The following is a 12304-nucleotide window of genomic DNA, read 5'->3' on the forward strand; positions in this document are numbered from 1 at the left end:
TCAGGTTCATTCTTGTTAACTTCTTTTTGTTTTTGGTTTGATCTTTGAATTGACCTTTAAACTTCTTCACACTTTAGCTTCAAACTCATTGTCTAAAACACACGAAACTGTTGGATTGATCTTGGATAGTGATCAATAATTTGAGAAGTTCATTATAAGGTAAAGTAAACAATTCCCTGATTTTGTGAACAAATCGAATTGACGAATTTATATTTTTATTTTGTACAGTTTGAATTGGTTTGTGAAACCTACTTGGTGTTGTGTCAGTGTGTGTGACAGTTTGTGAAGTGTGTAAGTTAACTCATCTTATCCCAATCGATTCATAAAACTGATTTCATTCACACTTTCACTTCCCACCAACCAAAAACCAAAACCCACTCAAACCAATCAATCCACCTTCAAACTAACAAAACACACCACGATCTGATACATCATGCCACCTAAACATACAAAAAAACCGATTCTAGAAAAAACTGTCATCGAACCTACGCCACAGACTCAAGGGTTTTCGAGTAAGATCTTTGGATTGTTTAAAAAGATTCCAATGGCTATGTCTAGTCCTATGAAAGAAGTCGAGTTTACTTATCAACAAGATCATGGCGGTCGCGGTTTGAAGGATGGGCGCAGAGGATCGATTGATGAGGAGGAAGATGAGGAAGATGAGGAGGAAGATGAGGAGGATGATGATGAAGATGAGGAAGATGATGATGAAGAAGACGAAGATGAGGAAGAGGAAGAGGAAGGAGAGGAAGAAGAGGAAGAAGAGGAGGAAGAAGAAGAAGAGGAGGAAGAAGTAGAAGCAGAAGAGGTAGAAGACTTGGAGGAACCAGAAGAGATAGAAGAGGAAGAAGTAGTAGAAGAAGAAATCCAAAAAGAACAAGAAAAAGAACAAGAAAATCTAAAAGTAGAAAAAGAAGTCGAAATCGAAGAAATCGAGAGTATAGGAAACGAACAATACCAAGCGATCATGGAAAACTACCTACTAGAAAGTAAGTCAAATCCTCCATTCCCAACCACCCCAAGCATTTGATCTAACTTTTTAGTCTTCTTCTTTTAAATGATTTGGTAGCATCAACTCGAACAAACTTACTAAGAACAAGAATCCGAACTCAATTCAAACCAGCCTTAAGAAGAAGATTTGAATTTGAATTATCTAGAATCACACCATCTATTTCAAAAGTGACAGCTAAAGAATATCATGAAAGAGATTTAGGAATCTTAAGAAACACTATGGAATTCATTGCAAGATTGAATGTAGAAGAAAAGAATTCTGGAATCGGTTTAAATCATCAGAGTCTTGGTAAAAGATCGAATTCTCAACAACTTGAGGGCGATTTGGATCTGGATGAGATTTATAAAACTCATTTTAAACGGTTCGTCTTTCTTTTTTTTGGTTGGTTTTTGAAACTCACACGTTAGATTGACTTGGGTGATGGTTCTTTTTTTTTTTTGGCTTAGCAAACGAGTTCTTACAAATAACTCAACTTCCACTTCATCATCCCAACCCATCCCAAACCCACAAAGTAACTCATCCCATCTCTCTCTACCCTCTTCCAAAAGAAATCTAATGTAATCTTTTTTTTTTTGGTTTTGTAGATCCAAGAAAGATGAAAACCAAAAAAGCCAGAAAACCAAAACGAAACGAATCTTTAATATCTATTAACGGATCACCTATACAAATTTATTCAAATCAAGAATTTAAGTTTATGAACCTTGGAAAGTTTCAACAACTTGAGTTTGAATTGAATTCATTAAAGATTGATGAAACACATAAACGTAGATTGAATGAGATGTTAAATTCATTGAAGATGGAATAAGTTTTGATGTTTTGTTCGTACGTTTGGGTTAGAAGGGTTTTGGAATGCGGTTTTTGACTTGGGGCTTTGGGCTTTGGACTTTGGATTGCTTTTTTTATCTATTTTTTTATCTATCTATGTTTTTTTGTGGTTTGAAAGAATGAAAGAATTTGTAAAAAAACTGGATCATATGTATTTGAAGATAATTGGTTTTTTGGTTTTATCGAAGTAAAGTTATTGAGAAAAGAAGTGTTTGTTTTGTAAATTTAATGAAAAAGAATCTCAAGAAAATTCATTTTCACACCCTATCACAAAGTTAAAGTCGTATTCATTTTTTTCTAAAAAAAGTTTCAGTCTTTAATTGCACATTTGTCTTTAAAAATAGACATCATTTTCAACCCCCACCAGCTCGATCAAAAAAACAAAAGTTATTGGGTGATATTTTTTAACATAATTTGGTTTGATTCTTAGATCCTTGATCACAACAATCGATTTCAAGTTGAGAAAGTTTAGAAGATAATTTAAGCTGTTGGATTTCTAATTTATCCTACAATCATTCAAGAAAGCCATTCGGATTTTCCACAAGGAAAAACCATCAGAATCTGACTTTATAGATTTAATAGGTTTACAGATTTAAGGTTTGGATTTAGGAAGAAAAAGATGATAAAGACTTACTAAAGTTTGAGAAGTGCTTGAAGTGGTGTTTTGGATTTTGTTAATAGATTGGTTTGTAGAGTTGTTTAAGGCATCTAAATCTCTTTCGATTCTTTCGATCCGTTTGATTTGATTTGTAATCTGTCCACAAAAAATGAATCAAAATCAGTCAAAGCATTCGCGGGTTTTTTTTTGTGATGAATGATTGAATGAAAAGAAAGATTTGGATTGAACTTTTAGGGTAGATGATTTTAGTTCTTCGATTGATAGTTGAAGTGCATTTGAAGCGGTTTGGTAGTCTTGGTATAATTCTATTCAAAAACCGGAAACCGGTTAGTATATATATCAAGTAAGAAGAAACTATGAGTGTAAAGAAAAAAGAAAAGAAAGACTAACGTGAGGTAAGATAAGTACCAGTAAGAGTTAAACCAAGTAAGAAACCCAAGACACTAAAATCCCAAAAAGATAAACCAAATAAGAAAGTGAGTTTTTTTTGGGGATGAGGAGGATGGGAAAGAGGTTACCCGTTTCTTAGTTTTCCGCTTGAGGGATTGGTTTGAAGTGTAGTTGGTTTGATGATTTGGAGGTTTGGAGAACTTGGATTTGAGGTTGTTGATGAGAAGTTTTGGCGGAGTAGGTTTGGTAGGGTAAGGGTTCGTTTTGGGATTAGTTGGAACATGTTGGTTGGGATTGTGGCTTGGTGAGTGTTGGTCCGATTGCTGAGCTTGAGTGGTTGAGGTGTTGAGGTGTTGAGATGATGAGATGATCGGGATGAATCGAACTTAGTTGAGTTTAGGTATCACTTAAGCTTAAGTATCACTCAAACTTAAAGACTACTTAAGCTTAAGTATCACTTAAAAACTTATCTCTTTCTCTCTTTCTCTGGCTTTATCTTGCGGTTTGATAATTTTTTATAATTTTCCAGTCCCAGTTCCAGTACCAGTTCAGAAGTGAAGAAGATGACAGATTCGAATCAAAACCATTCACATAAATCAAAAAAAGTCAAAATTCAAAATGCTCGTCAAATCTTTACTCAATCACCTTATCAATTAATCAGATCTGTAAGTTTATTATGCCTATCAAAAATCAAAAAAAAGAGTCAATCAAGAAAATCTAATGGATTCCTTTTGTTGTTTTTTTCGGGGATCGCCGGGGGGGGAATTAGTCTACTATTCATGCTCAATCTAGTTTACCAGAGTTTTTAGATGTAGAAAAATTCATCAATGTGAGTGATCACAGTGAAGTTTTAAAACAAATCAAGAGATAGATTAGCTAATGAAGTGTTTTTTTGGATGGCTTAAGTCAAGGTCTTTTGAGATCAGTGCAATGGAAAGATCCATGAAATCATCAAGGTAAACCCCTTTCCCCTTTCCCACAATCACCTTCCTTATAACTAATTATTGGGTTTTTTTTGGGGGTGGGTTTAAGAGAATCAGGATCACAAAGAGCATTTCAATCATTACCAAGACATTTAAGACGTAGATCAGCAAGTCATTTTTCAAGAAGATTACCTACTAGATTACGAATGAAATCTAAATTTGAAATGATGAATGATAAACCGAAATCGAAATCTAGATCGATTAAAAATAAAATCAAACACAAGGTTTATTTAAAGATTAATAAAACCAAGGTTTTTAGGAATAGACAAAGTCAGTTTGATTATTGCCCTTTTTTTGGGAAAGAATGAAGAAAATTGATGGGGGGGTTTTGGGTTCTTTTGGGGGTTAGTTGATAAGAAATGGTTGAGTACTCATCTTTGGCATTCTAAACGGACTAAAATGATTGATCTTTGGGGATACAGATTAGTAAGGTTTCATTCTTTCCAAAAAAAAAACTTGATTGTTCTGACATCTAAATTGATCCATTTATTCTTTATTTTTTGTTTGTTTGAATAGGCAGAAACACCAACTGAAAAATGTTATAGAACAACTTATAGAGCATCAAGATCTGGTTCAACCATTCATGATTTATCTTATTTTTCTAATTTAACTTTAGTTTCAGATGAAGTATCATTAATTCAACTTTTTCATTCGATTTCTGATCCATTTGGTTTGGATCCTTCTTCAATAAAGTAAGGATGATTTTGTTTTCTTCCAACCAAAAAAACAGAAAAATAGAAAAATACTATCTTCTTTTCAATTCATTGATCATTCAAACTTTTCAAACTTTTGTGATTTTTTTGGATAGATATAAACCAGGTCATCGTGAAATTAATTTAGATGTTTATGAATTTGAAAAGTATCCGTATGGATATATAGGACCGATTTCGATGATTTGGTGTCCGATATCCAATCCTATAGATGAGAATGAAGAATTATTACCACCACCAGCAGCACAAGAAGTTCCAAAGTTAAATAATCGAAGTCGATTCAAATCTAAATCGAATTTTCAAGATCTTGATGAAGATAGGTTATTCGAATCGGATCATCCTATCATTTTACCTTCTGATCCGATGACGATTAATACTATCAATCCGATCCCTAGTATGGATCTTTCTTCAAGTTTAGAATCTCTTCATCATTCAAAAGTAAAGTCGACTTCCAATTTTCTCCAAACCAAAAAAAAACGACAAGATCTTTAATTTAATGAAGATGGCTTTTTTTGAAAAAAAGGAACACATTTCGACTTCTCAAGACACAAAAGATTCTAATTTATTAGAAAACCCATGTAATAGAACAATACCTCCGATCCAACGAAAAGTTTTATTACAGATTCATCCAGCTATTAAAGATCAAGTGATCGAATGTATTCATCAAGCTAATCGGAATTCGAAAGTCGTTTTAGAGTGTCAAGAAGATTTAGGTTGTTTAGAACTTTTCGGTCCTAGATCTACTGAAGTTTTAGGTAGAGTTTTGGAAACTGATGAAAAGGTTGAAGTCAGTGAAATATGTCGTGTTTTTTTTGATTGGGTTGGATTGGATATTTGGTCTTGATTGCTGATGGGTTTGGGTTTAGGTTATGAAACTTTTGAAGAATGGGCTTCGACCGAATTTGTTTCCTTTAGGTATGGTGATTGGACTTACGATTGATGATCCTAGAGTTCAGTTAGTCATCAATTTTTTTTTTCTTGGAATGTAGTTAAACATTGTGTTTTAGAACTGATGAGATTTGAATGATGGAATTGTGAATAGTTTTCCACCTAGAAAGATGAAAGTGATGGAAGAAAAAAATGAAATGATACATGATTTAAAAGTCATGGAACCTAGTGTGGAAATTGCGAAATGTTTGGGGTTTTGGAATCAAGAGATTCGATTGAAGAAACCTAAATTTAAAAAATCACATCTTGATAAGCGAAGAGAAGAAGTTGAGTGATTTTTTATCATGAAATGAAAACCAATCAAAAAGAAAAGTAAAAAAAACTGAAAGAATTTGAATTTTGTTTGCTTTTTTTCGTTTGGATTGTTGGATTTATGAATAGCAAATGATACCGGGTTCAAGATTAAAACCATTAATAGAAGATGATCGAATTCCTATTTTATTAATCAAAGTGAAATTAGGATGGAAATTAATGATATCAAATCATTGGATTCAATCAATCTTTCAATCGATTCTATTTACGAATGTTAGATTGATTTGTTTAAATCAAAGATCACAAATCTTATTTGAAGATCAATCCCCACGATTTCCAGAAGATTTTAATACATTAAAACCATTTGAAGAATTAAAGTTGATGGATTCTTTGAAGGAGAAAACGGTTTGGAGTAGAAAACCTCCGGGTAAAAGAATTAATCTTTATAGGTTTGAGGATAGGGAAATGGATTATTTTTTTATTAATTGGGATTTGGTTTTTGGGAATGATGAAGATCAGAAAGAAGAAGAGATAGAAGAAGATTTGTTTATACCTACTGATCATTTAAAGCTTCGTAAAATCAAAACACCTTGGTTATTGAATGGATTAATTGTTTCGACTTTTTTGAAATCATTAAAGAGTTTAATTGATTTGAATGTTCAATTAAAGTTAAATTATGAAGACTTGATGGAAAATGGGTGGAAATTATTTAAAAAGATATGTATTGAAATCAATCGAAATGGAAATGAATTGAATCCATTGGAATTAAGTTTAGTGAAAGTTAAAATGGTTTTGTTGAGTGATGAGAATCAAAGGATTCATGGAAATCGAAATCAAAAGATGGAAAAGTTTTGTAGGATTTATAGGTTTGATGAAAGGTTTATGAATCAAAGAAAAGTAAGTATGGGAATTTTTGTGTATGTATGGATTTCGAAATCATTGAGATACACAAGTTTCTTATGTTTTGATCTTTTGGGTGATGGGGTTTTTTTAGGTAGAAGAAGTCAATGGGATTGGAAAGATGAAAGATACGATGAAGAAAGAAATGAAATTGATTGGGTTTTTGAATGATGGAAAGTTTTCATTAAGGTTAGGAAATTGTTTGGGATTTGGATCAGTTTCGTTTTTTGAATTTATTAAAATCAAATTAAAAGATTTGTAAGTGATTTGATTTGATGGATTGATTTGATTGAACAACACAACTAAAGAATTTAATTCACGGTTTTCTTTGGGGGGTTTTGAAAGGTTAAATGAGAATGAAGAAGAAAAGAATCGGTTTAAGATGAATGAAATCAAAGTAGGGTTTAGGAATCGGGATGAGTTTGAAATCAAAGTGGGGAAATTGATTGTGATTGATGCATGAAATGAATGTGAAAACTATCAGGAGTATAAGAGATACATAGAGACTTTGGGATTCTCAAAAGGTTGACCAGATTGGGTTTGCTAAAGGGAAATGGGTTATATGATTTGTTTTTGGGAATTCTTTGGTGATCATTTCTTAAGAATACTTATTTATATATCTATTATGATTTGGATGTTGTAAAATAAAAGTCATTATGAATTGTATTGTTTTTTTTTTTGGATGGGTGTTGGTTAATCAAGTTTGGTTTTCTATTCAGATTTATTCAAGAAATTGATGTCTTGTCTAAACTTTTTTGTTTTGGTTTTCTTCAAGGTTCATGTCAAGTTGGACGAAATACAACCGTGGATTAGCTAAATGATGCACTCAACTGAACAAGAAGCTTCTGATACAGGAACCGTGAGTTTGCATCAATTTGTTTTCCCCGATGTGTTCGATTGTATTAGATTTGAGTAGATATAATTGAAAGGAAGTGTATGTTTGAATTTTAATGGTTGGAGCCAGGCAGTATGAATTGACAAGGTAGTGTGACTCAGGTGTAGGAGGGTGTAGGTTTAGAGTGCACAGATGAGGAAGGACGAACCAGTCAACAAGGCAAGTGGGGAGTTGGGATGTGACTTTGAACAGATGCTCAGGATCATGAGAATCAAGCACGGAATTCAATGAAAGGTGTTCACAAGTTCCTCGCTTGGGTCAGGCTATTAGGTTTCGGCACAGATGAGGTGAAAGGTCACTGGAAAAGTCAAGTTTTTCTTTTAAAAAAATATCTTGCATTCATCTTCAAAAATCTTTAAATCTAGCGAAAGAGAAAAAAATATTAATATCGACGCAGCGAATAAAGAAGTTGGAAGATATCAAAACAAAAACAAAAAACAACAACAAAAAGAAAATGCAAAGATGAAAAGAATTGTATAAATCAAATCAAGAAATAATCGTAACACCCAAGGTTTATCAAAAGAAAAATGATAATGATATTTATAAAAGAAAGAGGAAATGCTCAAGATATGATTTTTTTTCTAAAAATAAAGAAGAAATGCAAGAAGTAGAGATTAAGCAGAGGGAATGATCAAGAATATATATGAAGGAGAGATATAAGAAATTATTAAACATGTATATTGCCTATAAAGGATAGATGTGACAAATTGCTTCTAGTATAGATAGGAAAGTTTCTTTTGGTAAAATAGTTCAAGTAAATGATTCTTGGTTAATTTAAACGTATGCAGGTGGGCCACGAAGAGCAGCGGAGTAGTCAGGTGGAGCACAAAGCCACGCTTCTCCATCACCGCCTAGCGAAGGTTCAGCAGCTTCGACAGCTCGTCTCATATCATCTTCTTCCTCTGCACGACGTTGAGCACCGGGTGAAGGAGGTTGAAGCGAACGAGAAGGATCATTTGCAAGTCTGCGTTCGGCTTCAGGTGACACCAAGCAAGCCAATGTAGGTTCGGCAACTGAACCAATGACGATGGGGCAACGGAGAGTACGAATCTTTCCAGGGAATGAAGGAAGTCGTGAGTGAGTTGAGTTGCCCATGAAGATTCCTGAATTGTGATGAGAAAGATGTAAAAGGGAACTTGAACTCGAACTCGATCCAGATGCCGAGGTGGATGCTGAAGTAGATGCAACTGGTGATAAGTTGACAGGTAAGGATTGATGATGTCGGTGACTAGGTCTTTCTACTGGAAATGGGTTGGTGAGACTACCACCGGTGATCGAGCTGGACTTTGGCACAGATGCCTTGGTAAAGGTGTGTGGAGCAGGAATGGTGAATTCATCACCTAGGACAGATTGAATTTCGGATAGAGTATCACCAAGGATTCCTTCAGTACAGCCTTCAGGAACTCGAGCAAATCCAACTTCAATAACAATTGAAAAACGGGTAGAAACGTGTAAGTGACGACCGTATTCCTTTTCAACAGGTGCTCTGCGTCTGAAAGCCGGTGAGAACCATGAAGAACCGGAAACAGGGTGGTGGTCTAAAGTCGGAGCTGGACAAGGTTCAAGGTCCAAGGCTGTCGAGTATCCGTGGTTCCATCCGAGTTCACCATCGGCAAGGAGAGGAATAGCCAAATCTCTGATCAAAACTTCACACTCTTCCATTGGGTTGGCGTGTGGACGTAAATGGTACGGGATGTAACTAAGAGGCATAGGTTAGTGAATTGGTCAAAGAGATATATAATTGAAATCTGAAAGAGCTTACCCCCATCGAGAGCAAATTTCTTTCTCCTCTTTCATATGGTTGGCGAGCATAGCTTCGTCACCCAATAACAACTCAGAAGCCTCATTTAACCAATCCTTCTTACTGTCACGTACATATACCGATCGGATCAAACTGATTCGGACATAGAGATCGGTGGGGACCAAGGGACGATCGATGATAGAGATAGTGACGGGAATAGTTGCTTGAGATGCAGGACTATAAGATGAAGAAGGGAGAGTAGGAATTACAACGTGAGTGGCTGTGGAAGCGGCGGCAGCGGCGGCAACTGCCTGAGGTCCATGCATTTGAGAAGTGATCGCCGCGATGGCTCTCTTGCGTGGAGCAGGAGTGGGGTCTGAACCAGTAGGACCGTTAGATCCCTCAGGGCGACCAAGAGATATGGCACGCTTGAGGCCTTCCCACATTCCACCCCAAGGACTGATGCCATTCATGGAGCGATCTTCCCAAACGAGTCTTGGAAGCTTGGGTGCTCCGCTGGGTAAAGTGGCTGGCATGATGTCGAATGGAACTGTGAAGACTTTGCAATGGATGGGTTGACCAGTGGTAACATCAGTTGCCCGTGACCATAGTGCAAGAGACATGGTGTATGAAATTTTGAAGCTATCACATGTGAATGATGGCGGACTGGAAGCACGGAAAGATTTGTAAATTAGCATAGCATCAGCTGGTAGGATTCTGAGTTGAACAAAACTTACAGTTTCTCAGAAGCAGGAATCTTCATACTCAATGGGAGGATATATGTACCGGGTGGTAAAATTCCTTGTCCATCACAAGTGGCCATACTACCACCGGCGGCGTTAGTTGCATACTCTGCATCAGCTTTCCAGGTATCGAGTCCGTGAGACAAATCTGTGACAAAGTCGACAACAACACGCTGTGATCGCCATTTGCGGGAGCCAGATCGAAGGTCACGAGCTTGGCGTCCTGTGGCACGATCGACGACTGGTACACTGACAACACCGGTAACACCGAGAGTCATTCCACCAATGAGACTTAATGGAAGTCCGCCGGCAGAAGAGTGTACCTTCAATTGAGGTGAGAATCCAACACGTTGAAGGGGAAAGAAGGCTGGTGGGGCTGTTCCATCGGCTTCTTGCTCGCCTTCAAACTGAGAACGGTAGATTGCGCCGGTGAATGCAACAGAAAGACTGAAAGCGCTCTGATCCCAACGATCCTGAGGAGGTAAGATCATTGGCGTAGAAATCGCATCACGAATGTAGCCTGGAAAGGCTTCGGCAGAATTGGCAGGCGCCAAGACAGCTGGTGAAGGGCTCTGAGCAGAAGCGTCGTTGAAAGTAGGAGAGCTGATGGAAGAAAGAACTGTGTTTGTGCTCGGGATGGATTCTTGAGTAGGACCGAAGCTAGTACCAGTCGGTGAGATACTGCTACCAGAATTGAGCTCATTAAGTGGCGAAAGAGAACAAGGGCGAGTGGCGATTATTTGGGTCTTGACAGAGTCCCGCTCAACGGGTTCGAGCCAAGAAGACATGTTACAAGCACTGTCGGCGATTGAAGCGCAGAGCAGTGGGGATGAGCTAGGTACACTCGAGGAACCTGCCTCAATGATGGCATCGTTGGATGAAGCAGCCCATGCGTCAGGGAAGGCGAGTCGACTGGGAGAGAAAGCTCCAGAAAGGCTTGGGGAAAGAATTGTAGACATTGAGGATGATCTAAGCTGTTTCAAAAATGTGTCACAAATTCTTGTAAACCTCAAGAAGATGCAAAAAATAATTTGAGGAGTTTCAATTTGAGTGACGAAGGTTGTCCAGCGGTTGATAAGCCTTCAAACCTGTGTGAGGCTACGCGATTATATTGGTTTGAAAAAAGATGCCGAGCGAAGCGGTGGAAGAGCAAAGGGGAGCAGTCAACGTCGCAGATGATAGAGCCGATCCCAAGGAGTATATGGAAATTGAAAGATATGCTAAGAAGAACGAAAATAAGATATGTATGTAGACACAAGGAGAATATGAAAGACCCGAGGTAAGGTATACCAGGGATAGAAGAACAAGTAGTCAAGCAAATGAAAAACGAGAATAGATTGGATTCCAAGTGAACGGGGGGAATGGGATGATGTTCCATAACACAAAGATGGAATTATATAACTTGACCGACTCGATTAACACCCGATTAGTATGAAGCACGCGAAATCTAGCGATGACGATGAAGAGGTCGCCTAGTGATAATTTTGAACCCTAAAGTCCAATCCATCCTCGTCCAATTCTCTCTCATTGCCACGGTCTCTAGCTGCGCCAAATAGGATAAGGATGATATGAGCGACGGTGGAATTGGGTGAGAAAGTTTGACTTCGCACACTCAAGGAAATCTAGATTCATATCCAACTTAGTCCAAATTGATCTATTAATTGCTATGGGCCATTCCCTACGATGTGATGAGCGTTTCATTTGTTCTTGGACAGGACTTGACGCTCGATGTTGTTTTGTTTCGATATTATTTCTACCTTGGTAGCCATGGTGGTTGTTAAGGAAACAAGCGCAATACTTTTCTATTCATCTCAAAATTTCATCATAAATCAATCGCATACGATCTTTCAGAGTCTATATTGTTATACTTCACAAATGACTCAACTTGAAAGAGGTTGAGTCCAGCGAACAGCATTCTCAAGCAGAGTTCACCTTGCAAATCTCTCGTCGATGGGAACCTGTCAAAACAACACCCGACCAGTCTCTCCTCCTTGCTTCAAACCGCATGATGATGTACGCCTCGGTCGCTATCGTCTGTATCTGGAGCGGCAAGGAAGACAGTCTACAGGATTACCCCTTGATAACTTGCTTCATATTTCCTGAACACCTTGCCTTCAGAGGTACTGATTGGATCAAGTACTTCCCAGGCGTCCATCGGAAACAGCTTCCCGAGATCGGCGGCTTCTCTCGCTTAAACAACAGCTTATGCAGGCTCAAAAATCATCCCTTCGAGTTCAGCTCAAAGAATGGCACGAGCCGAGATGTACAATGATTTTCTCGACTCAC

The 12304-nt window shown here is 37.3% G+C and overlaps 4 protein-coding genes across 4 annotated transcripts; 2 read left to right on the forward strand and 2 right to left on the reverse strand.

The window, feature by feature from the left end:
- Positions 1-433: 433 nt before the first annotated feature.
- MELLADRAFT_85486 (uncharacterized protein) lies at positions 434-1817 on the forward strand (the record flags this gene model as incomplete). The annotated part of the gene is made up of 4 exons (XM_007408899.1): positions 434-989; positions 1070-1373; positions 1459-1523; positions 1597-1817. The coding sequence occupies 4 exons, from the start codon at positions 434-436 to the stop codon at positions 1815-1817; spliced, it is 1146 nt and encodes a 381-aa protein (XP_007408961.1).
- Positions 1818-2241: 424 nt separating this feature from the next.
- MELLADRAFT_105638 (uncharacterized protein) lies at positions 2242-3129 on the reverse strand (the record flags this gene model as incomplete). Its single annotated transcript, XM_007409035.1, has 5 exons — positions 2242-2343; positions 2472-2591; positions 2685-2761; positions 2847-2899; positions 2975-3129. The coding sequence occupies 5 exons, from the start codon at positions 3127-3129 to the stop codon at positions 2242-2244; spliced, it is 507 nt and encodes a 168-aa protein (XP_007409097.1).
- A 266-nt stretch (positions 3130-3395) lies between these two features.
- MELLADRAFT_116208 (uncharacterized protein) lies at positions 3396-7454 on the forward strand (the record flags this gene model as incomplete). Its single annotated transcript, XM_007408900.1, has 13 exons — positions 3396-3511; positions 3616-3675; positions 3753-3802; positions 3879-4099; positions 4179-4255; positions 4346-4521; positions 4638-4977; positions 5063-5326; positions 5406-5494; positions 5582-5753; positions 5869-6636; positions 6734-6897; positions 6985-7454. The coding sequence occupies 13 exons, from the start codon at positions 3410-3412 to the stop codon at positions 7100-7102; spliced, it is 2601 nt and encodes an 866-aa protein (XP_007408962.1).
- Positions 7455-7853: 399 nt separating this feature from the next.
- On the reverse strand, positions 7854-9085 carry MELLADRAFT_71642 (uncharacterized protein; the record flags this gene model as incomplete). The annotated part of the gene is made up of 1 exon (XM_007409034.1): positions 7854-9085. One exon carries the CDS (start codon positions 8627-8629, stop codon positions 8309-8311), a length of 321 nt encoding a protein of 106 aa, XP_007409096.1.
- Between the last annotated feature and the right edge of the window lie 3219 nt (positions 9086-12304).

The sequence above is a fragment of the Melampsora larici-populina genome (genome assembly GCF_000204055.1).
Source record: "Melampsora larici-populina 98AG31 unplaced genomic scaffold MELLAscaffold_14, whole genome shotgun sequence".
Classification (NCBI taxonomy): Eukaryota; Fungi; Basidiomycota; class Pucciniomycetes; order Pucciniales; family Melampsoraceae; genus Melampsora; species Melampsora laricis-populina.